The sequence below is a fragment of the Saccoglossus kowalevskii genome, chromosome 22 (assembly GCF_978046115.1).
Source record: "Saccoglossus kowalevskii chromosome 22, keSacKowa6.1, whole genome shotgun sequence".
Taxonomy (NCBI): Eukaryota; Metazoa; Hemichordata; class Enteropneusta; family Harrimaniidae; genus Saccoglossus; species Saccoglossus kowalevskii.
This window is the reverse complement of record NC_140662.1, coordinates 19,758,516-19,785,976: the sequence shown is the minus strand read 5'-3', so window position 1 is coordinate 19,785,976 and position 27,461 is coordinate 19,758,516. Positions and strand designations below refer to the sequence as shown.

Genomic DNA, 27,461 nt, shown 5'->3' with positions numbered 1-27,461 from the left:
AGGGAAATTGAGAGCAGGTCATATGCTGATGCCTTGTGTTATTGTTATGTAAAGTATTGTAGACTCTGCTGGTGGTTTGAGTATTGGCACTGGTGCAGGAAGCGTATTACTACAAACATGGCTCTCTAAAACGGGGCCTTGCCACTTCCTGTGTGTTTGTCCAATTGTGCGAACTCGTATGTTCCGTTGTTTACCGTGTTGCTGTAGTGCATTGACATTGCAATGTCGGAGCAGACACGAGACAGCGATGCTAAAGAGCCAGGTAGGGCCACTAAAGTTTACTGCCTGTCTCTTACGTATTAATTGCCACCATCTGTGTGGAACAGTGTTCATATAGGGATAGATTCAGATTCAGATATACGATGATTTCACTGACATGATAGCACTGATTTTATATATCTGTATTGGTGGTGAATTGTAAAATCAGCTGTTTATCTGTATCTTATTAGATAATCCACATTGTTTACTGCATGTGTACCATGGGTTTTATACTCAATAACAACCTAACCTTAGGCCAATTTGAATTTATACGGTTAGTGTTTGAATTTTTACTGTTGGTGACCCATGCATGCGTGAGTGGCACTTTGATGTAATAATATCGATAATGTTACCTTCATGAACACACGCTTTATTTGTACTTTATTTGTACGGCTTAACTGACATAGGAGGTGACAGCAGCTCTCAGTGAGGTCACATAGATAAACCTACTGACAGCACAACAACAGTCTGCTTCAGTATACAGGTATGGCACCGTGTGTCAGCAGCGTCAGTCCATGGGGTCGTATATGTCACCTGTGCACAAGGCTATCCTCTGTTCTCCAGCGTCTTTATTTGGAAATAAATCACTACGCATTCTGTCTGTGTGTACACATCACGTTTCCCATGCTTCAATGAATTCCCATGATTTATTGATATTTATCTACTACTAGGACTAAATTATTCTCTAAAAGTTTTGGATTTCGGAATCCTAAACAGTAATTACTGACTTTCTCTCGACTTAGCAGTGTTTTTTACCTTTAATCCCAAGTCTATAAGTTCGGAAACTACACTTATCTTTTCTAAAATTTTTAAAGAAACAATTTAATAGATCTTTTGTCATCTGTATGGCTAGTTCCCCATGTAATAAAAAGTCATAACATAACCTTAACGAGTTTCTGCTTTGCACAATACAAACCCCCATAGGGGCTACGTTACCAATCCAGGTGTTAGTACTTACCTAGGCATGACAGCAAAGTCACATTTTTTTCTATCTCATCTTCCGGCACATTTCCACTTGATTATCAATCCACCCGTTCTTTTATCTTTTCTATATCTTTTCTATATTTCATTTTGTGTCTGAATACTGTAAAACATGTTGAAAAAGCGAAATGCAATTTTAGCGAATTGTGGTAAAATGACGTAATAACGAAATGTTGATTTAGCGAATCTCCAAGCCTTGGCCATTTTGAATTTACAATAAAGTCATCAGCCACATCTTGAATTAGCGAATCAGTTTTCTCGCTAAATTCGCTAAAATGACATGCTCGCGAAAAAGACATGTTTGACAGTAGTTATCGAATACAAAAACTGGAAAAAAAATTGTGCCACAGGTTTGCAGCAAAGTTCTTAAATATATGTTTATCAGTGTCTGCAGACTTAAACTGACAATGTACGGAATAATCCTCTCTGCTGTTGAATACAAAGATTAGTTTTTCAACTTTAGATATGTCACGGAGTTCAGAGAAAACAGTTCTACTTTTGTACCAACTCTGAGTATCAAGATTAATCTTATATGCTTTAAGAAACAATCCAGGATTTAGGTGCTCAAAGTTTTTATGAACATGTATTTGTGCCACAGTATTCTATGCCATTTTATGCCGTGTGAATTTGGTTTCCCCCAAATTATATAATTTGTTATTTCTTAAAAAAATGTTTAGGTAGAAAAGAAATAAGTTCATATAAATAAACTTTGGGAAAGGAAACAAAGTTTCTATAATTAGATAAGCACTTTCAGTGAAAGGTCTCGGCTTTTGAAAAAAAAGATATAGAAGTAAAATTATATAGCAATGTTGTTCAGTTCATTTTGCTGCTTGGGTAGGTTTTAACATAAAACGTGTTTATAGCTTCATGCGACACTGAAAATAGAAACAGTGAATATGAGAACACAAACCCACAAATGTTTTTAAGTTGTTAAAAAGAGAAATGGTTTGATGTATCTTGTAATTTTGCTCAATACATTCAATTAAATTTTATAAAATTCCCATGTTAAACTGTTACAAATATTTTACTCCACTTGGTCATTTTAGCAATTATTTGTTTGTTGCTTGTTTACTCAACCAGCGAAGATCCAATATGTAGATTATTCTAGTGTGTAAGGTATTCAAGAAAATTCAGTTTTAATAAAAAAACAAAACAACATACAGTTCTTGTACTGTAGTTCACCTGTTTTCACTTTGAGTTAATAACAGAATTTGTCGGTCCTTTCTGTCAATACCAGATAGACTGTTGGGTTGACATTGTAATCTTAGATGGACTTGCTCTGTTGGTATTCCGTCTCCTACCTAGGGACTATGAATTGCTTTTATTAAGTTTGAACTTTGAAAGACCACGTTGACCTATCCTGTGGAACAATGAGCTTCAGAACGACTCATGCAGTGCAAAAACAGACATCTTGCAGCGGTACAAGGTGTTCTATAAATAATGTATAAACTGCTTTCAGTCTGTGCCTCCTTGAATCACAACTATTGTGCTGTCTATTGCACTACAGTATTATTATTTCTTTGTTTAAAATTGTTATTTATTCATTTATTTTTTTTTTTTTAGCTCCGCTGTCGACTTTGTCGAGCGGAGCTTATCATATGAGTGATTGTCTGGCGTCCGGCGTCCGTGTCAATGTTTTACTTTTTCGACTTCTTCTTGAAAACTACAAGCCTGAATGCTTTGATACTTGGTGTATATGTACCTTGGGTAGACCTCTCTCAGATTTGTTCATTTTATGATCATATCTTCAATTCTCTAATTTTTGTCATTTTTGGTAAAAAGTGATATTTTCAACTTCTTGTTAAAAACGACAAGTCCAATTGCTTTGATATTATTACATATATAGGTACTACATGTGGACCTCTCTCAGATTTGTTCATTTTGTAATGATATCTTTAATTATCTAATTTTGGTGAATATTTTTGTCATTTTTGGTAAAAAGTGATATTTTCTTCGTGTTAAAAACCCCAATCATTTATGGTGAAAAATGATATTTTTGAATTCTTGTTGAAAACAGCAAGTCCCATTGCATTGATACTATGCATATTGTTCATTTTCTAATGATATCTTCTGTTCTTTAATTGAAATGTGCATTGCTAACAGCGGAGCTATCTCAGCCGAGAGGCTGCTTTTATTCATTTATTGTTTCAAATAAAATTAGATGTAGGAAGAAAATGAGTAAGAACAAAAATTCATTCCAAAAATTTGTTCTAAATTGATTCAAACTTTCTGTAGATTTTTAATCAGTCAAATTTTGATTTTTCAGTCTGATTTCAATTTTTATATAAATAATCAGTTTTCTGACTGTTCTAATTCAGGTCTTGAACAAAACTGAGTAAAAAAGACCAAATCTGATATTTGACCTGTTGATGAATTGGAATAATTAATTGTGTTTGGTACTGTCAACAAGTTGATACTAACACACCCATTTATAAAAGACATGAATTGATGCTAATTATAGCAACACCTGTGAAAAATAGGTTACCACGGTAACAGATGTATGTAATTTTAATTCGCCCATTCATATCCATAAATCTTGTGTCTGTTTCTGTCTCGTTTCGTATCAAAGCATTGTATTATACAGTGTTTTTATAAACAGTGAAGTGAGTGAAGATCAAATAAAAAAATATCTCTGCAAACAGCGGCATCCAAATACTGAAATAGGTGATTTTCCGTTCAACTGCGAGATGCATGAAAGACGCGCATCAAACGTCTGCCGCAAAAATTGAACGATTTGATTTTGAACTTGAATTTCTTTGTTTCGTAACTCACATCGACCGGCCGATCGTCGATAGACGAATATTGCTTTTGAATATCCTTACTTTATAATCGAAATTGCCTATCATCAAATGTGGACAGCACATTATTAAGCATGGAAATGCCCCCAAAATATTCTTGTTTGTCGAATCCCACGCGATGTTTAATGCCACTACGACGCTATGACCTTTGTTTGTCCTGTTTTTTCGTTCGATTTCACGCATAAGGCGTAAAATAAGAATGAATCGTTTTAAAGTTAGGTAAAAATACGTAACTAGTGTTAATATTAAGTCATCTGCCATTAAAATATTGTGAAAGCAAGATAGTCTTATAACTTCTTGAATCACCAAATCATTCTATTTCACAGTCTGAATTTGTCAAATATGTAGGTATCATCATTATGTTGGAGTATAATATATAATAGGAATTTGATAATTGATATATATTGTTGGTATATTGTTTTTTGATTGGACTTTGATCATTGTACATGAAAGAAATGTACTTATCTTCAATTACTACAAAATTTTTGAAGATCATCTCTATCTGTGGCCAAGCTTATCGTTCCTCCTTAGACGACATCTCTATACAACTCTCAGTGTTTCAGTTTTTGCTCTGTTTCACACATTGCATCGTGGGAAAATAATATTTTCAGACAATATTTGCATACAACAGCACATACTAGTGTTAAAATACAGCCAAACTTATGTATAGCAGCCATCCAATAGACTTCATTAAATATACAGGTGATTTTTATACAAATGTTGGACTATTTTTTTATGGGTCGCCAATTCATATATCTTACATAATATTTGTCTACAAAATAATGAGATAGTAATGTTGCATCCAAACCACAATCAAACAAGTTTTACTTGGACAATTAACAAAATTGATTCATAAACAGAATTGTAATTAGTATTTGGTTCTCTAAACAAAAGTGAATCTGCAAAAAATTGCTGAAAAGGTGGTCACATAAGACAGGTTTTGTTGCTCATTTGTTATACCCTGGGACTGCTTAGTTTGTTTTTGAGTTGATGGGAGATACAGTTGTAGGTACCATATATTTTCCCTGCACATTTCTAGCAGAACAATGTACATTTCGTGCTATAGAGCACTAAAAGTTAGTCACTTGGCAGTTGTCTACTCATTGTTCTTTATTCAAGATACTGACAGAGATATATTTGTATTTAGAAAACTTACAAATGTGATAATTAATACAATTAGAATTAACTGATGTTGTTGATAGGATCTGTGAGACTACATATATATGCATTTTATCCGCGGGGTAACAGTTCTTTCATCTATCACAATGAACAATAAAAGAAACAGAACCAGTCACGTGATTGCCAGAAGTCAGTAGTATTGAGTATCTTATTGTTACGTACAAAGTATCGCCATTGATATCAGATTCTAGCGTATACCGGGGCTCGTTATTTACAGCATTTGCACTCAGTCTCAACATGGTCACTTCGACCTCACGTTTGCATGATCGAATCTCCCAGTGTATCCCGTTATTGTAGTTTCATAATCCTTCATACAATTACCTCATTATTGTACATCTGTTTACTCAAACATGTAGAAAATATCGAAGACGTGTCAGTAGTCAAATGAATCTTAAAGCTGCTCAGATAATGGGACAAAAATGTAACTAGTATCACATGCTCTGAAAATCTTATTGAAGTCACACAGTGGCTGACAAGATGTAACAAAATACATGGTATCCCCATTAGAGTGACATTCATTGAATATCCCATCATAATTATGAGAAATAATGATATTTACATAATTTATTTTCTTGAAATGCAAATTAATACTCTGTACACAGTCCCTCTATAACAGAAAGTTGTAAAATATATGAAATATTACAGTTAAAAGCAAAAAATAAAATACGCTAATCCCCCCTAAGACAATATACGTTTCGAGACCGGTGATAAAGGGACTGTGCTAAAAGGTTAGGTTTCTACTCTGTTGTGTTTCTACCATGTATTTTCTTTCTTAAATGTTCTCCTTAATGTTAACACTTGAGCACCATAATTTTGTCTGTTTTTGTATAATCTTTCTATGTTTATTTTGATAATTTTGAGCCCAATGGACATAATTTCCAATTGGCTACAAGTCTTAATAAAGATTTCGGAAAAATTATGGAAAAAACTATGTGGGTTTAAAATTTGGGAATGGTGACATAAGTGCTCAAAGGATTGAAATCCATTTGAGCAATCAAAATATTTTGTAATTATTTGTACCAGACACGTATTTTTCCATTGGCCTATTTGCCTAATGCCTATTTGGGTAAAATTTGTATGGCTGTATAAATTGTTGATCAACTCAATCATCACAGCATTTGGTTCTTGAACTGATTATTCCATTGGTGTACATAGGACAAAACATAGAAACACATCTCACTAAGTTGGTGTAAATCTCTTGTTATTTCTTTACAAAGAGTCAAAAAGAAAATGCATATTAAACATTCAATGGAAACTGAGGGATGTATAGAAATTCAAATTAGCTTTGCTCGGAGTTGAGTTTTAACACTTGATGTACTGACCCATACATATCCTGCTCAGTATAAGTATGTTATTTGCAATTCACAAAAACACGGGAAGTTACACTTGATTTAAATTACATTCATACTGAATAGTTTAGCCAGTGAATATTGTAGTGTTTGACCCTTCTTCCTACTTTGCATTGAAATTCATGGATGATGTGATTATAACTATACTTGGCCATACTATGCATGAGTCAATCAGTACTTGACAGGAAACAGGGTTACCCTCTCATGCTTCATCAATGTTCAACTTGTAACATTCTCATACAAAAATTATTTTTTCCATAGACCTCAATTAAAGTGGGAGGGTCGTCACCTACACACGCGCAGGAATTGAGTTCCAAGCGACGGTAACAACACATCCTAAAAGCGCAAAGGCTCAAGCTATCTGACGCATGTGCAGGTGACGACTCCCCCGCTTTAATATGGAAACTTAAAAAATAGGACTATTTACAAATATTTTTATGAGGGTAAAATAAGTGATTTGTGTAATCAAATAGAAGAGTGTCATAATTACAGTCAGTATGAAGCTGAACTTACAAGATTGTATCTGATTGGCTACCCAACCATAACAATTAACAATTGGACCAATCAGAGAGCAGCTTGTGTATGTTGAAAGTTTTTTTCGTTGTATTGTATTCTGCCTTGTGTATCAGCTTAGACTCAACATTTTTATACTTGAAAGTCGCCAAAATAAAGCTGGATCTGCTGCACTAATACTGACAATATTGAATCAGTTGACCCAGCTTTATGGATTTCACAGGTTGAATGATCATCTGGAAAGGTGGTTATGGAAAAATTTTGCATGTGCAACTGGCCAATGATTTTTTTTTCATGCCACGTATAGTGTCTAAAGCATTCATAAATTTGCATAATCTGAATGGATACCAAAATATTACTAACACTGTAGTTATGTGCTTGGTGAATAGCTTAAAAATAGTGGAATGCTTCATAGATTCTGAGTCAAGTCTAAGCCACTTAGAAGACTGTTTCTGATTGGCTACACAACATAACAATCAAGCCAATCGAAAAGCAGCTTGTTTGCTGGCATGTTCTTTCAACAAATCAAGTCATCTCTTGCTTTGACTCAACTGTAGATGCTCGGTATAATTGCATTACCCATGATGCACTCTGTTTTCTTTCTCATCTTTCAACAAAACACAGCCATACATACTTGCGTTGTTTTGGGAATTCCAGTGCATAACCATTCATGCTCCTGACCATGAAATATTCCATGGTTCTGTGACCTGCCAATGCAAAACAAACGTTTCCGAAGTTGACCTCTGTATTGGTAGTGTCCACAATTAATTTTATTATCAGTCATCTTATTTGTTGGAAACCACGTAGTTGCATATTTAAAAAATACCCACCCACAAGTCATTGTGTTTTTTGTGTTGGGTCTACTCAAGGCTATACATCATCTGTGTGCATAGTCCTGTATGTTATCAGGTGTAACAGTGCGTTTAATATATGTGAAAGTATCTTCTCTGTATGCTTTTATATCCAGACTGATATTTTATTTCATTGAACAATAGAATACTTCAATTTGTTGAAAACTCTTTTTGACTTTCAAGCACACATGCAAGATTAAAGAGTTCCAACCCATTATCCTCTTTGGTTGATTTGCATACCAATAGTTGGCAGGTCATGGCTATTAACTGTCTACTTTAGTTTTTACAAGTGCCATTGTTAAGTGGTATTGTATTGTGTCCCATAAATAATGCTATTAGCTTCTCCAATGATGTACATTCCTGCCAAATTAACAGTCTTTTTAGGTGCACCAAACCTCAGATGACATTCTCGAGAATGCCAGGCCATTTCTGTTGATGCCCCACTTTGACTGCATTTTGATGCCCCACTTTGACTGTATTGATTCTCTTCAATTGAAATTGATATTTTTGTCACGGTTTGAATATTTCTGGGCAAGTTTGGTTTCAAAATTGAATGCTGTGATTCTTTGAACCCAAAATAATAGAGAATATTATCATCATAATTTTTCCCATCATAAAATGCAACATTATACATTTATTTGTCATGAAGCGTTATTATTGGCTGGCATACAATGACAATTGTGATAAGTGTAGTTTGGTAGGTGAGCTACAGAGTCATAACATGAAGTGTTGTGTTGTATATAAAGGCGTTGGTTTATTGATGGCTAACACACAATGACAATAGCATTAAGTCATGCATTATAATTCCAGTGTGTCCACGAATCACAGGCTTCATCACATTCACCAGGTACATACATCAAGCTGCACCATTTATCAATAGGGGGGTGATGACACCATCAGTAAGGTTGGTGACACCTGGAAACAGAAATGACAATAGCATTACACTAAATTTGAACAAATAATTTAATAGGTCATTGGAGGTTAATAAAGTATGTCAAATAAAATCTAACCATCCTGGCATGTCCCCTCCATTATATGAAGTGGTTTCCCCCCTATGTCAGTTGCTAATATGGTTTGTCTTTAGAATAACAGAAGGTGCACTCATTATCCATCTGGCTGTCTGTTCTAGTTGTTTGGCAAAGTAGAAAGTAGATATGGTTTTAATTTGTTGTCTGTACTTATAGCCATGATACAAAGTATGCCAGGGTAAGTTCTACATGGTTTAGTCACTGTCTTTGACTTTGTCATTACAAATCATCATTACATTTACCAGCCATCTCATGTTGTCTCAGTTATTCTACATACTAATAATTCTGTTGGAACTTGTATTATAAGTGATATTTATCGGACTGACTTGTTTTTTAATCTTGTTTGCTGAAAACATGGATTCCTGCGGTGAGTGAGTTCAATGGCGTAACTTCGGAACACTACATACATTGATTTTGCAGTCACTACCTTCCCCTTCTATATGTGTATTTGTTCGTGCTGCCCTCGGTCATTCTTAAACCATACAGCATTTTGTCTGACATGAATGTGGACTATTTAGAGCTGCACATTGGTGAGTTTTATGGATCGATGAACAATTTGCAGTAGTTGATCTATTGTTTGGCGTCAAAGCTCTGATTATTCTTGCAGGCGGGTCACCAAGAATAGGGGGAGGTCTTGAAAGTTTTTAGGTTTAAAAAACTGTTTTCAATCTAACGTCCAAAAGAAAAAAAAAGTTAGCCACAATGGACTTGTGTATAATGAATTGTTAAACTATGAAAATAACAAACATACCTCATCCTCCATTTTCAAAAGCCCTTTTCAGTACAGTAAAATAATTCATTTTCACTGACATTTTACAAGTTCACATGGATACCTATCAGTGAAAATAAAACCCAGTCAGAAGTTAATAAATTTACAGTACTAAAGTATTCTTGCAAAAGATTTGCATTTGTAGTTTCTTTGCCAACAAATTATTTGTATAACCTCTCAATATATGAAAGAAGTTTTTTGATTGACTAAGTACAATACTTTATTTTAGCTTGGAATTAATTTTCGCTGAGGGAATGATTCAGTGAAAATAAAATCCAGCGGATATACCTTTTTTTCTATGTTTTACATTCAACTCAATTCCATACAAAACACACAGAAAGCCTTTTCAGAGAAAATTAATTCCAGCTAAAACCAAGTATTTTACAGTATCCAACTTAAAAGTCTGAAATTATATAATGAGCTTGCTTATTGGCTGATTTTTTGTGTGTGATTTTTTTATCCATTTCACATGGATACTAAAGTCAATATTGTATTTGTCTTGTCAAAAGTTGAAAACTAAGAAAGTGTAGGTTAATAATAATAGTGTAGAAGAAGTTATTGGTACACGTAATATATTGGTAATATTTGTTTTTAGCAATTTTTTTAAGCCGGTATGTTAATTTAAAAAATAAACAGCCAAAATTTGTCACCATGGTGAATTATATTTGTACCTCGTTATTACCTTGCTGTCAAGCAGACCCAGTTTTAATATTTCTCTGCTGGCATCTTTATCTGCAATATTTCCAATCTTTATGAACACTGTCTATAAATAGCCTGAAAATTCTAGTTTGAGTTCTCATAAAATATGAACATCTGTCGTATTAATTGTTTTAACGGGATGTGATTAGTTTCACTGCTCACAGGATTTAAATTGATAGAATTCCGGGTTTAAACAAAAACTATCGGGTTTGGTTTTGGTCATTAATCAATGTTTTTTTCAAGCCTTATTATCGCTCAGTTACATTTTGTACCTCATTTCCATTCTATCAATTTATCATCTCTGAAACTTTTCCCTTGACGTCAGTAACACTAACAACATTCTTATCAAACTACATGTTTACTAAACTAACATTGATGACGGGAAGTGTGTGGCTGCAAAAACACTCCTTCATCGTCAATTATTGTGATAGAAGCAGTGCTTAGTTCTCGCTATCTCATTCAGTTTATAGCAGAGTTGGTTCTAATAGTTAAAGAGATGTCGTGACCTTCCCATCACACCTATATGTAAATTACATGCGAGTGACTTCTTACAGCATTGTAGTGTTCGAACAGGCTTGGTAACTATGGTTACAGTTTTGTAGCTTGCAGAGTTTGAGCTTCAGTGCTCTCAAGGCACCAAATTCTGTGGCCAAAATTTCTGAAAATATCTTAGATTATGGAAATTGTGATAAAAATATTTGAAGGGCACAAGGCATTCGGGTTTGGCATCTTTGCAATTTGTTCTATGGTCTCCATGAATTCTGAGTCCTGAGCTTGATACTCATAATTTTTCTTCTTTTTTTACTGTTGTTCGCATATAACTTTGAACTACTGCTACATTTAGCAAGTCTGTAATTAATGATATCCTAAATGACCAGTCATAGCTACAGGTGGGATAGGAAACTGTTCATGACCTTGCCCCAAGACTGTACTTCACTTAATTCAAGGGTCAGTAACAGTTCTGTGATAGATGGACTGTGGATCTGTTAAATCCATATATCAGGTTTCATCCAATATCTTATATCACATTTCATACTTGAAAGTCATGCTTAATTTCATCCAGTATTAGGAAGTGCTGACACTTCCAAAATCAATATTGTTCCAGGGTATTCAATACACCAATGTTAATCTATAGTGTAAGCAATTTACTCCTGTACTCTTTGTTACATTGTTTGGATTGTAGTGGATACTGACTGAATTAATGAGGCTCACACCTACACAGTACGTCACTTTGTTGGTGATACTGAAGTGAGAAGGGGTTCTATTATAGGTTAAATGTAATAGATGAAATTTGAAGAGTATGTTACTGGGCATTGTAGTGTGGTATATGTTTTCTGTTATCAGAAGGCACTGTGGGACAGCCTGCCACTGTACCTAGCTTTATTGGATTATACTTGATCATTAATTAACAGTATTTCCACAATGCTGCTATTCACCAAGTAATCTGGCTAAGCACTTACTAGTCTCTGGTGTAAATCAACTCAGTTGAACTCCCATAATACAGGATACTGTAAGCATTTAGTTTCAGGATTTGATCATTTAATGGAATTTAAGAGAACAACGTTTTCCAAAAGTCGTAATTATGTGCATCTCGGACAAAGACCCCAGTAAATTTTTCACTCTACAAAATTTCCTGATTTTCACTTGGCATTCAAAATTTGTCACTCGTGAAATAATATTATTGTTTACAGTAGTTTACTGAATATAAGTAACTTATTGTTGTTGGTAACTATGGTGACAGGTAGATGTGTGTTTTGAGACCTTACTAATTGTCTTTATAGCCACATGGCAACCATGTGGTACCCACATGTGGATGAATTTGTGATTGACATTTTGATGTAGTTAATGTTGATATGAAAACCAATGCGACTAACAGGTGTTTGTTTATATAAAAGTATTTACAATATTTATACTTACATTTTACTTGCTGTTAGGTTTTTTATATATATATATATCGACCAAGATACAATATACCCTACAATTAAAACTTAATAACAGCTAGTAAAACAAAAAAATAGTCACAATTAAACAAACATAGCAAGAAAAGAAAAAAAAAAACATAATTTTTTTTTTTAATGTAGCCTATATCGATGTATTTTACTGAGCTATTTACTAAATAATGTGTTTTTTTTGAAAAATATCATTCTTATGCTAACCCTTGAATGAAAATAACAAGAAACAAAATACAATTCAGAAAAGGATAAAAAATCATTAAAATTGGTTAAATCCACCAGATCTATCGTCCAATCAAAACCTGTTCTAAAAATAGAACAGCCAGGTGTACAGCAATTAATATTCAGATATATTCTAATGATTGGATTGTACCAGGTGCTGTAATTGGTAACTAGGGCCATACTATCTGGTTTGTAAGGGAGCAGGGTGTATAAACAGCAATTATTATTCAGTATAAAAGAGTAAACCTTTCTATAAATCTAATATTTGGGATAATATAACAAAATGAAGTGAAGAGACATAAGACGTGATTAATTAATGCATGTTTTTGCCATAATACATGTACGTTTGCTTTTTAAATTCAAATAAAAAAATGTCTTTATAATCTTGTTAGAACTGTCATATTTACCATTACTAAATTAATTAATTGTCACTGTGGCTACTGTGAAAAGTTTACCACTTGAGGGCTTTTCACAATATTACAGACTGATGACCTTTGACCCATTCTGCCCTTTGACCCCATGAAGTTTCCATGTTTTCATCCATTTTGCTGTGGACAGTAGAGTGACACTACTCGTGGTTAGATTGGTTGAAATACTATACCTTGAACTGAAGATTCTTCAATGTGAGTCATCACATGGCATGCAGTGCTCTGAGTTTGTATTCATAGAACATCAGACAACCAGTATTGTCTTTTTACTTTCAACTCTAGTTATCCTTGGGTACATGCAAGTACATGTAACCATTCCTTGTGTGCATGTTGTATCTTTTTAAGAACACACACACAGACTGATGATTTGAACAACAATTATTCAGTGACATTTCATTTCAATTGATGTGGCAGCTGAGTAAAATTAACAATTTCTGACAAATTCAGTGAATGTTAGTGTAACCTTTTGAGTGCAAAAGTTTTGTTTTCAAATTTTGAACATCAAATCAATTTTCCACCAACATTTTGTCCAGAGGATTAAACACTAATTGGCTTGTACTGGAAAGGAGTGTGCATTTCATCTTTTGTGGAATTATTGAAAAAACGAGTGTGGTTATTTGTCAGATTATCAGGGTTGAACATTTGAAAATGAGGGTGAGGGGCTAAGAAAATTTCAAATTCTTAAACACATCTGGAACTTTCTCAGAGATGAACAGGTAATTTTCATTTAAATTTTGTATCATGATTATGCATATTCGGTTAGAGGTACATTTTATTCAGAAACAAATAATAACCATTTTGTTTTTATTAATATAGATGATGCTTCCACACTAATATATTGCCTAATTCAGTTGAACATTTGCACACAAATAGATTATACCATTGGTTGTGCTTTGTGATTTGATTAAATTTGGATAATTAACTGCCATTTTGTCTAAAATCTTAAAATCACAGATTGTATAAATGTGTCCAGAACCATTTCCCAAAAATAAACAAAACTTTGTATCATGATCATCAAAAATGGCCAACTAGTGATTATTTTTTTAATGGTATCCATTGTATGTTCCAGTCATACTGCTTTGAAATTGACAGATGAACCCTTTTGGTAGATATGTACATCTACTGAACATTGAAATCAACTATAGGTAAACACAACAACTGTGGATTGCCAGTGCGTATTCGATTTAATTTTCCTTCATTTTCATATTGTGGATGCTGCAAATTATGGTACCCCTCTGCCCTGCATAAGATCTGATTTCATTACGTGCCAATAATTGCATTGGTTAGTCCCTTATAATATTGTTTCATGGACTTAATCCCTAAACTATCTAAGCAAACCATATTTGGAATAAGATATCTAATGACATTATACTATTTATGGAAGCAGTTTACATACCAACTAAGAGGCCCTGCAGTTGACATCTTTCCCTCCAAAATCTTCTACTCTATCAAGTTTAACAAATATCCTCCAAGTTTCAAACTAGAAAGTTGAAAAACAGTTAAAAATTGTTGTTTCTTTTAATTTTCACCCTTTTTATGAAAATTATTGTTTTTAAAAATTCTTTTTACAAACAATGTGTCATCACGTTAAAACGTCTGCCAGCTGATGTCATGTTCTATTCTTGGGTTTTAATGTCACATGGCGTCTACACAAGGTATAGTTCTGCGACATAGATTTACTGCATACAAAATGTAAGTTTATTTACCTCACTTTTCACTGTACATCAACAGTTTTGTCATTTCTTCATATTACCAGTACAATTGTATAGCAAAAGTTTAACATTTCTCAGACTTTACAAACCATGTTCTCGGTTTTATCATGTGTATATAGTAACTTTACTCATCCTCGTAGTGTATGTTATTTGTCTTCAATCTATTCACTTTACTGATCATTTTTCATCAGCTTTGTTAGCTTTCTTACAGTATCTGTTTATTCAATCCCTTTTTAGACTGTTTGCTCTTATCATATGCAGTCAATACCACCCCATCCTCTTTGCTTTGTTTACTCTTGCTGCCATTTTTGTTTACATATCTTTGCTTCTTCTGATATTTTTACCCAATAAACCATGTTAAGGTGCACATTAAGATTTTTCGTTGACTCGGAGTAATTTTCGCACTTTATCTTTGAATTCTCTGACATTAGTAAAGCTACACATGACTGAGGACATGGAACCAGGTTTCCATGACAACTGATTGAAGACAAGTTATTATCATTTCAGTTTATGTTTATTTTTCGGCAGAGTCATCTTCTGCATTTTTTTTTTCAATTCTCTCTATATTAAAAATAAATTGGTAGTTTTATTTTCATGTTTGTTAGACTTTACATAGCCTATTGTGTATGTTTCAAATAAAATTAAATAATACCCTGTCCCATCTGAATAGTGTCTACTCACTGATATTGGGATTTCAAGCAACATGGCTTTTTTTTCAAATAAGGTAATCATGATGAGAATTTAAAAGATACTCAAACTGTTCTTTTCTATCTGTGTATCATATGTCTTACTACTGTTCTATTCTATGGAATTTGCATTAACACTTAATAAGGAACCCAGATCGCTAAAAACTTCAAATACTTTGTAGTTAAAATGTCAAAAGGTCTTTTTGAGTGACCTAGCTCGGTGTGATTTTTACATGTTAGGTCACCCTAACTTAATTGTAATTCTAGTGTTTATTGATTCTTTCAATTGACATTTAACCTACCATTGCTATACTCCTACAGCTGATGTCACTTCTTACTGTCTTCAGATTTCGGAATTGTTGCACTGAAGCTTCAGGTCATTGTCCTCTCTATATCTCGCGCATATTATGCAAAAAGTGATGGGAGTTTGTCGGAAACTTGGAACGTTTCAAAATACCAGGTTCAAAATCACTTGTCCTTCAAGCGGCAACAACATCTGTTTTACACATAGATAACATCATTTCAGCTTGGTCTTTAGTTAAATGATGAACAATTAACCTTAAACATTACTTCAATAATAGCATTATACCAGCAGTTCAATTGCTTGAATACTTGTATGTTGTTCTGATTGGTTGAGGACGTATTTTTAATTATGCAAGCCGTGGTGAAATACACCATATACCACAGAAAGGATGGGCAGGATAATGCATCATTTACTCTGGATGAAACATGTCATAGTCGCTCCTCGTTTTACGAATAGATGAAATCATTTCTGTAATCAGCAATTTCTTACAGAATAATAACACAGAAATATACAGGCCTTACAATTGTGTAGCATTGCAAAACTATTCATCCGACAACCAGTTTGGCACTACTATGGTAGTTTCATGCAGGAGTGAATTCTACACATGATCTTATTGCATAACCATACATTGATTTCTTGAAATGCATACTAATTAAGTAAATTATCACTGGTTAAAGTTATTGAAAACATTGTGCACAGTTTTGAGCAATATAATTAGAGTGAAATATAAACGAGCCTCTGCATTCTCCTGAATTTCGTCACCTATTCAAGTGTGTATGAGATGTCCTTATTCAGGTAAAACTATGTTGTTGTCTTGGAATGTATTTCAGATTGTTGGACATTGACCTGTTCATGGGAGAAAAAAATGTCAACTTAATCTGTTTTTCAACAAAAAGGGATTATGAGAGTACAGTAGCTGCGACATGTCTGTCAATACAGCCATGTCACCTTCTCCAGTATGATATAATAAAGTGTCTGTGTTATTGTCTGTTTCCATGGTTACTTTATTACTACAGCAATCAGTACACTTCTCTAAAGTGCTTACCATTGGCGTATTTCATTCAAATGAGTTATGTACCGGTTTGAAGAGTCCAGATACTTTTGACATGTACACGTATACTGATTTACTATTGGTGTGTTCTACTATGACGTGACGATATTATCTGTTAGTTATATGTAATAAGTCGTCACAATTGACGTGTTCCATCGTGCAAACTCAAGTCTTGAAAGCTGTATCCAGTTCATAACAGGTTTTTTTTTAAATGTTTTTGTGCCAGGCGACAGTTCCGGACATTGAATGTCACTGACTTTTTTTTGTAAGTGCAAATTGCAAGTGCTAGTGCTGACACATAGTGCATTTTGCCATAGAAGTCATATTCATGTTTGGGACTACATGACAGGGCTGTGTGGCCATCTCTCTATCAAATGGCAATTTTAATGCGCTATCCTGGCGTCAACCAGGCTCGGTCGAACACAAGCACCTGCGGACCTTAACCAAGGTTCCCCCAAAGTTTCATTCGTTAGTGAATGAATCTCGGCCAGTGGAATTGGCCTTCCTATTGAGTCTGTGGCACACTCACCCAGGGTAGGGGTCGACCCTATTGGTGTTCAGCCTAAGGTAGGATTTGAACTTGGGTCTGCCAATCGTGAGTCTGATGCAACAACGACTATGCTACCAGTGACTGGTAATAACAGTTTTTGCATCTACCTTTAATAGAGTTATGGATGTTAATATTTTTTTGAAATTAATGTTGATCATTTTTGTTATTTTTTATTGTTTACTATAGAACCTGGCAGCCCAAGCTCTGCTAGGAGGAGGGAGGTGCTAGAAAGGGAAGGTAAAACAACAAGAAGAAAATACCAACAGTCAGAGGAAAGGTAAATTTAATCTTTTAAATCAGTTGTAATATTCAGTCACGCATTTAACTCCAGCTCTGTGATTTGCTCAAATATGTGTACAACACGTTTAGAGACAAAAAAACTGGTACTGTAGGACTGAATGTCCATGCAGCATCCAGAGTTTTCATAAATGGCTCTGATTATTAAGAATTACTATTTGATTTATGGTACTTCCATATTTGAGTAGTTGGTGTCCCAGTGTGACCTCGTTCCAAATCGTTAAATTTCAGGACAATATCGTAAATTTTCCATTTTTAGTGAATATTTTCGTCGTTTTTTGTAAAAATTGATATCATATTGACTTCGAAACCTACCAGCCCAATTCTTTGTTCAATATGTCTTTGACTGTGAAGTCTGTCTTTATCAGGAAGGAAGTAGCAAAACAATAATATGGGATATTATGCAAATTAGATTTGTTACTGTAGAACAGGGTGTTCTAAATCAAAATATTTATTTGCTTTTTTCATTTCAGGAAACAACGTATAAAGAACATTTCGTCATCATCTTCTGATACAGACACCGACAGTGAATACAGCGTTGATGAAGAAATGTCACGTACGGGTAAAGTTCCGTTTTCAGTATTTTTGCATCGCAAAAAACTGGGAACCGACTAACCATCTACTTCACTAAGCTAACATCCTTGTAATGAATTCATGCAACATAAAGAAGTCTGCTACTTAATAAGTGCTTTTCAGATAAAAATGTCCATTTTCCCAAAATTTGAAAAAAATACCCAAAAATTTGATTTACAATTTTATTTTTCATAAATTTCATCTAGAAGTGACAAATTGGTTAACCTTTTCACTACCAGACTTTCTCGCCCAAATTTTCCTGCACTTTTTTTTTATATTCTTCAATATTTCTGGAAATGAACCCTAATTTTGGAGCCAACAGACAAAATTTTAGTAAATTTTAAGTTTTTACTCTAAAAATTAGCTATTTTTGTTCTAACAGGACTATTTCACAAATTTGTGATAACTGGTGGTGGAGGATTAAAATTATGATATAATATAATTCAGAGAAAAGATTTTTTCTTTATTATAATATCACAAATGTAATATGAGGTACTGCCAAGTAAACTACATAATATATATATTCGTATTCACTCAAGTTGCAAGTGTACATGAAAAGTTATGTAATTTCCCATACCTCACTCTGGCTGTTTTGTAAAACAATTGTTCAAAGTACAGAAATAAATCATCAAATTAAAAATGTAATATGGTTACATTTTGACTTCAACATTACATGACATACCATATATGCTCTATTAGTAGTGCATACACGTTACACGTTATTAAGATAATTCTATGGTAAAAATAATGATTTACGATTTGGGTTTCCATGTGGTATATGTTGAGAAACGCTTCTAATAGAGCAAATGCGATACTGTAAAACCATTTATTTTTACTGACATTTAATTTCATTATTTTGATGTTTTGGACATATTCATGAAATTGTCAAGGAAACAATGAGTTTTCTAGTTATTTTACCATATTCATGTAGATTTAATTTAGCGGATTTTACTTTTCAGTGAAAATAGCGAAATTAAAAACCTGTGAATAATTAATGCATTTACGGTAATGTTCAAATTTTTTCAAAAAAAAATTGACAAAAATTTTGAGAGTACATGTTACAGATTTTCAATAAGTAGCATTTTTCTTTTGTGTCACCTCCTTGGCATGTAGAACCTTGTAGTGCATGTGTGCATACATAGTTTTCATGACAACTACAATACAAATTGAGTATATAGTTATTTTGAGCGTGTTCATACTACAAGGCTTGGTGTAACTACTTTATTTGGTAGTATATTTCATGCATTCTCAACTTTACATATCTAGTAATTATATGTGAACTGCCCAGCCTCAAGGTTGTAGATATAACATGCCCATCCCAATGTAATGTTTACAGAAATTGGACATTAATAATTTAAAGGCCTTTTGTGTGCTGTTTGAATTTTTCTGTGAGCACACAATGCATTTTACACAAGTTTGTACACTGCTGTGAGTCCCATATTGACAGAGATGTGGCGTAATGACCACTGCCCTTTAATTAAAACATTCAAATCGTTGAAGGAAACTTTGGAAATAGACACTTTCCCCTTTGAAAAAAAAGAGGTAAATTTTTATTAGGTTATTTACAGGGGCAGACAAATTTTGCAACTAGTTCGGCCAGCCAGTCTTTAATTTAATCCCTGTGTCGTAGTGTCAGTTATATATAATTTTGCAAAAAGTGAAAGTAAACAATTGTATTCAATAAAATTATTGACTTTTCATTTAGATTGCAATGATTTGACAAATTTTCACGGTAGATTTCTTTCCTATTTAGAAATTTGAAGCAGAAAATCTAAAAAATGTTGGAATCCTTCAAATAAAATATGCCTGTCATAAACTCGAGACAAACTTAAAAATACATTTGCTGCTCTGTCGTGTACGATGTGGGTTCCATGCCTCGTATGCATATGTGAAATGTATCCGTTTGAATGTGTACAATATAATGACTGCAGTGCTTCATGGGTAATCACTTTATTGAAGTGAAATTTGTTAATTTCTTTTACAGTTTCTAAGCTAAAAGCCAAGATTACAAGTGAAAAACATGTGGAAACCTCAGCCGAGAAAAGAAGAGCATTATTTGGAGATGTGGGTCGTAGTTCCAGCAACCCATCAAGCCCTTTGAGAAAAACAGAAGGAAAGTCCTGGCGGGAACCATTTCGTAATGCAGACACTGAACCGGATCGATACCATCGTAACCGCAATAGAGATGAGTCACATAAGCGGTATTCGCGTTTAACATCTGAAAGGGATTATGACCTTCCGTCTAGTCCAAGGAGACGAATGGGAAGCGATTCTTCGGAATCGTCTGTGTCGCGTAGTGAGAAGGACGTGAAAATTGATAACACATTGAAAGATAGAACCTCTAGCACAGATAGCTACCCAAGGTTAAGTCCCAGTTATGGAATCATGGACACGCAACGTTCAAAAAGCTTTGATTATGATCATCGGCATTCTCATCTTGATAACAATCATAGGACTAGTGATGAAATATTATCAAAATATACGGATGATAGCTTGAAAGATCGGACAAATGATGCTAAATATAACAAAGACCATGTTGATTCTCGTGCGGCACGGAAAGCACTCCTTGATAACGCCACGAAGGTAAAGGACGACAGGCATCATAGTAATGATGTGGTTTTAAAATCAACAAGACAGGATCTTATTGACGCTGATTCCAAAACATCAAGGACTAAAGATATTGATTATACAACAAGGAGAAATTTAAGTCGAGATGAGGATTTATTGTCACGACGATCATCGAGAGATATTGTGGATCGCTCAGGAAATGATACATATTCATCGCGATATGCACGGACTAGAGATAGGACAGATGAGATTCTTATGGCTCGTCTTTCAGATCGGGAAAAATACCGCTCTCAGAAAAAGGAGGATGAGAAAGAGTATAAAACTCATATTACCACCAATGGAGTCACACCTCCAACTGCTACTGATTTGCTTCTTGCAAAACAAGCAGTAGCACCGAAAGAGACGGAGCGGGTCATCTCCATGGATACTAAACTTTCTGCGGACTCGTCTGAGGATAGCGATGCTCGAGCACAACGAATTGCAAAATATAAAGAACAACGACGGAAACAGTTATCTGAAAAATATGGAATTGTGGGTAGTTTAGATTCTACAGCTGATGATCTTCCAAGTCGAAGACTTCGCTATTCAAAACGAAGCAATACAGATTTAGGTCTTACTACTGACACGTTGAGAAGAGCGGAGGCTTTGATTGGAAAAGATAAAGAGGATGCACCTCGTGAGACAAGACCACGGAGAATGGCATCTGATGTATCAATTCAAAAGTTGGACAAAGATGACTATTCATACTTGAGAAAAAAGTATGGTCTTGAGCGAACTCCGAGTACTGATACTGATACAACATCGTCCAAAACATCAAGGAATATTGATGAGGATATTGCATCATCACAACGTTCCCGACTAGCCAAGAGTACAAGTTTGCATGATGAATCTCCAGATGTGTTGCCAAGGAGACGAAGAACAATAGATGTTAGTCCTATTGTCATGGAGACACAAGAGACAGAGAATAAGATAAAAACTGTGGATGATAAAAGCAAAGTTTCAGCAACCTCAGCAGTAATTGCAGAGGAAAGCCCAAGGTGAGATAGTCTTTACTTTTCAAATAAATTAAGGAATGTAGTAGATGTAGTGATGAAACAAACATGTGAGCATGAAGGGAAAACTGCTCCTTCCATACGGCAAAACTACCCCTTCGGCCATAGACCAATACGACTCGCTCCTCTATAGGGCAATACTTCCTCCTTCATGGGGCATTTTGGCTATTGTGCTTTCAACTTTTTTTTTTGAAAATGAATTAGGAAAATTCATGAAAATGTGCTATACCATAATTTTTTTTGAAAATTAAACTGTTCTTTGTATGTGTATAAATAATCTTCAATTAGTTCTGTACCGCCAGAAAAGAGCCAGGATGTGTGACCTTTAGGGGTCATGTATAGGGCATGTTTCAAAACAAGAAAGTTGGGCGTTCATTTGTAGTTGGCTGTGTGGGTTACATTAAATACAGTAGTCATGCGTGCCATGTAAATATCTTGTGTAGCTCTTAAAACTTTATTAGTTTAAAAATAGATGTGGAATCTCTCGCCATACTACTTGCTTTCAGAACATTCCATCTTCTACTGCAAGTAGTACATTATAATGATAGAGATTATCTCCCATGATTCTTTGTAAACATTTGCATACTGTCCCATCATGCTTTTCTCTTTCCTTCCTATCAAAATATCACACTCATGATTATATTTCTTTCATTTATTTTATCTTTATTCTTTTATCATCTTTTGATGCGACAATCATGATAGATAGGAACTACAAATATTGGCCAAACAGTAGTGACCAGTTACTTGACCCTAATGCTGTTTACATTGCACCTGCATATGGTAGACTAAATAAAAGGAAGAAAAAGGCTATTTTTTGTACATAACATTTAGCTATGATGCTTATTTGTAAAATCCAACCCAATCTTAGTATCCAAATTTGATGTTGTGCCAGGAATTTTATAACTCCAGACGTTGGTTTAACCTTTTTTTGTCCCAATCTTCTGAAGGAAACAGGACTATTTTGTGAATTCGTTATGAAAAGTAGGAACTGGTGGTGAAAAGTTTAACCCAATACCAGCCCTGATTGCGTAGTTACTGGGTCAAGGAGTGGATGTCATCTGGTGTACGAATTCGGTGGGGTACATCTCTGTGTGCCATCTTTCAAATCTTATTTGTTGATTCAACCCCTACATCACCTACCTATGTCAGAAGCCTGTAATCATGCAGCATTGCCCCAAAGCAGTCATACTGAAAAAGCAGAAGTACAAAGCTCATTCATGACTTGTCACACCTACCTACACAGGATAAAAATACTTGAAAAGTGTACATCGTCCCTGGACACTAAGAGGTTAATTGTCTAGAAGTATAGAAAAACAACAAACCAGTCAGTATAGCCCTCTAGGGCGCATAGGTATTTAGTTCACATAGCGCTTCTATCGGGGGAATTAAGATATTTAAAACCAATCTTCACTCAATATCTGATGTATCTATATACATCTGCGAGTTTTCACAAGTTTATGATGTGAAAAAAGCTTGGTATTCAGAGTATTTCAAAGTACAGACAAGACAGCTTTACAATGTTTGCCGTTCTCTATATAAATTGATTGTCAAATGGCAAATATGATAATTGTAATAATATCCGCAATCAAATCCACTTTAGAATATTTTTGTCCCAATCTTCTGAAGGAAAGTGCAGACCAAAAAGACTATTTTCTGAATTTGTGGTGAAAAGAAGGAACTGGTGGTGAAAAAGTTAAGCAATGAAACCTCACCCTCACCCTCACCCTCATCCTGTATATCCCGTCCCACATCCCAACTCCTCCGTTCTGTAACAGGATTATTTCATTATAGGTTATCACATAGGACATTATGGTTGGCCATAGCAACCACTTATCTTCTTTTAGTTACTAAGCACATATCTCTGAATGTTGCATGGACTTTTCTGCTTGTGTTCATATAATTATTACTGTCTATCTTCTCCTGCATCATTCCACTCTCCATTCCACTAGGACTGACAGCAAACCTGAAATTTCTCTGGAAACCAAAGAATTAGTTGAGGCACTCGAAACTCAGCGAGCTGCTCGCCGAGAAAGGTATCCGTATCCCACATGTGTTTCCTGCTAGTGCCCAACACGCTTATGATTTACCCTGCTATGCACTTAATTTCATCCAATAATCTTTTACATTTGAACCAAATTAAGCAATGGGTTGACATTATGATTTTATTTACTGTTTTTGAGTACTTATCGAACCGCTTAATGTAGTAAATATCGAAGGAGTCATTTCTGTGAGACGCAGTAAACATTTTTGAATCTGTTTGATTCCACACACATCAAAACAAAAACCAAAATCTTACAATGTGACTCGTATTGTAATTAATAGGAAATTAAGATGACCAGTAAGCCAGGAAAAGTGGAAGACCAGTTAATCTAGTAAACAAAAGTAAATTTACTTTACGTACAGTCAAACATTTTTATTTAAGCGTAATTGTCAGCTACTGTAATAATTTAGAATCAGGCAATACTAAAGAAATTAGGGTTAGGGATTGTGGTTAGTCAGGGGTCTGTATAAGGCTTGATGTGAGATTGGAAGCATTTTTAAAAAAATAAATATTATAAAAAATAGTTTCAAAATGACAATATATATTAAACTTTACGTTCACCTCTATTCTGAATGAACAACAGTGATATTTAAAAACATTCAGTACTGTATTCAGTATTTGTGCTCCATATTACATCTTGGATTTGTTTATTCATGAATTTCCTGAACCAGTTCTCTCTCTTCCTGTACCTAACTAGAAAATGTATACTCGCCAATTTCTACTCACTTTACCCATCATGCAATGTATTGTCTACAATTCGTTGACTGCTTGGTTGTAATGGGACATGGGATGTAATTTAAATATTAAACTAAATTTTACCAAAACTGATCCAAATCCCACATATACTAACGCAAATAGTAAAAATGGATGTTTATTGTGAATGTTTGTGATTTTTGAGTTATTCATAACATTTTTTAAAGCTAAAATCAAAATGGCTGCTATGGTTTTTTTTTTGAGTTATTTTTAACATTTTTAAAGTGGTGTGTTATCATAACATATTTTGACATGTTTGCAGCTGCCACATACACTAGATATTAACCCAAAATGTAACAGTTGGGAGGCAAGTCAGTGCTTATCATGACTTTTGTAGCCACATGAACATCTGCACCCTGAGATCATTTCTAAATCCTTGTTGGGATATTATAACCATTATGTGAATTGCTGGTGGTCTAAATATGCATGCATTGTGGGAAATATGTGATGATTATTACCAGACTTAGAAGAATCCTTTGTGTATCGGAACATTATCCAAAAGTTTGGAAAATTAAATTCAAACATAGTTTATAAATAAGACAATTTGAAATTAAATGAATCTTCATCATCAAATATTAAATATTCGTGCAAAATCAGAATGTCAAATATTTCCTGCAAAGTAATCATTTTCTTTAAAAGTTTGTGGACTGATCTCAGAGTGCAACTCGCATATATTTACATAGAGCCTCCATAAGGTAGTCACCGATTGCCGATATATATTTTATAATAAGAAAAACCTCCAGCAGGCGATTCGTCAAAGTAGAAAGCTCTGTCATTACCTATGTTTAATCATTGCACAATAATTCTTGTTGGATGATTCATCAGAGTCAGTGTTTAACCTGAGTGTGATATGTTTACTCTGAATGTACAAACAAAAGCTGATATTAAAATTGAGCATTGTACTCGTAGTCAGCAGTCTGAACTGATCTTATTTATCGATGCAAGCGTGCATCTACGTGCTTGATCATCTAATTGACCTCGTTTCACACCTTGCCTTTGTAGGTTACGACAAACTGAGATTCTAACCACAGACAAAGTGTCCGAGAGTATACTCTCAAAGCGAAGGTTAAGCAGAGATAGAAGTGACCTGCCCCAACTGGCTCAAACAGGTAAAGTTTCTAAAAATGGAAGTTATTGGTTGCCATGGCTATTTATAGTAGCATTCACACTAAGTTGAATACTTATTGGGTGAATTAAATCGACTTATACTGTGTCACCAAAAAAATGTGTGAACTCTTGACATTTTGACCTCAAGCAATGTACCAAGAGTACGACCATGTATGTTTTGGATGATCACACTCGGGGAAAATTTTATACATCCTTGCTGTGCCTGGGTCTCTCTGGTCAGTTATCAATATTTTTGATAATTGTATTATTACGATTGTAGAAAGAGGACAAACTTTGCGTGAATCGCTGTGACTTCTCATATCTTTACAACTACAAAATGAGTTAAAGCGGGGGTGTCGTCACCTGCGCATGCGTCAGATGGCCATAGCATGTCATTGTTTACAAACAAGCGCCTACCCATGAGCCTTTGTGTTTTTAGTGTGTGTTGTTATCATCGCTTTGGATTCAACTCCCACGTGTACGCAGGTGACGGCCCTCTCGCTTTAAGTTTCACCAAACAAATTCATGAAAAATATTTAAAGAAGTTTACAGAATTATTAATTTCTAATTTCACAGTCTGACGCATCTAAACTTTTTTGATTTACCCACTGGTACAACAATTTGGATGTTGAGATTCGTTACTCCAACTACATAATTTTTTTTTTAATATTAGGAGTAAAAAATGTCTTGAACTGCATTATTATGGTTTCATACTTAATTAACATAATAATATTTAAAAAAATAATGAATGCATCTCTGTTTCCATCTACAGAGGATAAGGAGCACGATCTTAAAAAACGAGGTGAAGGGACAAGTATTGAATCTCCATCCATCCATGAGCGTTCAAAGAAAGTGCCTGAACCAGAACCAGTTGTGCCTTCTGGAATCCATGTAGAAACTCAAAAAGTGCCATCGTCAATTGAACAGAAAAATGAAACCAGTCGTCACCGTCCTCCAACTTCTGGGGATATAAAAACAGTTGATCATTCATTACAGCAGTCAGCATTAGTAAAAGACACTATGCAAGGTCAGAGACTGAGGCAACCAATAGGAAAAGAAAGTGAACTATTAGGTAAAGATTCTGAGAGGAAACCTAGATTCTACAGTCTTGATTCTGAAGCGTCTATCGAATCTTCCTCCGCAGCTTTTGAATCTCCGAGTGATTCCGATTCTCTTTCTCTTGCATCTGATATTGTGAGGACTATGTCGCCGAGAAGTTTGGAAATTTTAGAAAGAAAGAGGAGACGAAAAGAAGAGAAGAAAGCACTAAGGAGACGATCAGCGTTAAACACTCCAAGCAAAGGTAAATTTCAATCTATTGATCACAGTACATAAACATTTTCTGTTCAACTGGGTTATTTTGATGGTTTTTGAACCTGACTTAAAAAATGGATTGAGGAATTCACAGTCAGTTCTTTGCTAAAAATTTTGGAATAGTTTTTTATCCCTCATCTAGTTGTTGTTGTTTTTTAGCTCCGCTGTCGACTTTGTCGAGCGGAGCTTATCATATGAGTGATTGTCCGGTGTCGTCCGTCGTCCGTCGTCCGTGTCAATGTTTTACTTTTTCGACTTCTTCTTGAAAACTACAAGCCTGAATGCTTTGATACTTGGTGTATATGTACCTTGGGTAGACCTCTCTTAGGTTTGTTCATTTCATGATGATATCTTCAATTCTCTAATTTTGGTGAATATTTTTGTCATTTTTGGTAAAAAGTGATATTTTCGACTTCTTGTTAAAAA

The 27,461-nt window shown here is 34.5% G+C and overlaps 1 protein-coding gene across 8 annotated transcripts in view; it reads left to right on the top strand.

Moving 5' to 3' along the window:
- LOC100367546 (uncharacterized) overlaps positions 1 to 27,461 on the top strand; it is a 119,779-nt gene that overhangs the window by 45,365 nt on the left and 46,953 nt on the right. For 4 of the 8 annotated variants that reach the window (XM_085495908.1, XM_006824074.3, XM_085495910.1 and 1 more), the window contains exons 2-7: positions 17,517 to 17,607; positions 18,101 to 18,189; positions 20,185 to 21,805; positions 23,770 to 23,853; positions 25,617 to 25,723; positions 26,494 to 27,024. In XM_085495908.1, the coding sequence (XP_085352034.1) occupies positions 17,517 to 17,607; positions 18,101 to 18,189; positions 20,185 to 21,805; positions 23,770 to 23,853; positions 25,617 to 25,723; positions 26,494 to 27,024 (2,523 nt within the window). Of the gene's footprint in view, positions 1 to 44; positions 263 to 9,016; positions 9,136 to 17,516; positions 17,608 to 18,100; positions 18,190 to 20,184; positions 21,806 to 23,769; positions 23,854 to 25,616; positions 25,724 to 26,493; positions 27,025 to 27,461 lie in introns of those variants that run through there. The other 4 variants (XM_085495911.1, XM_085495912.1, XM_085495907.1 and 1 more) reach the window with 4 other exon arrangements.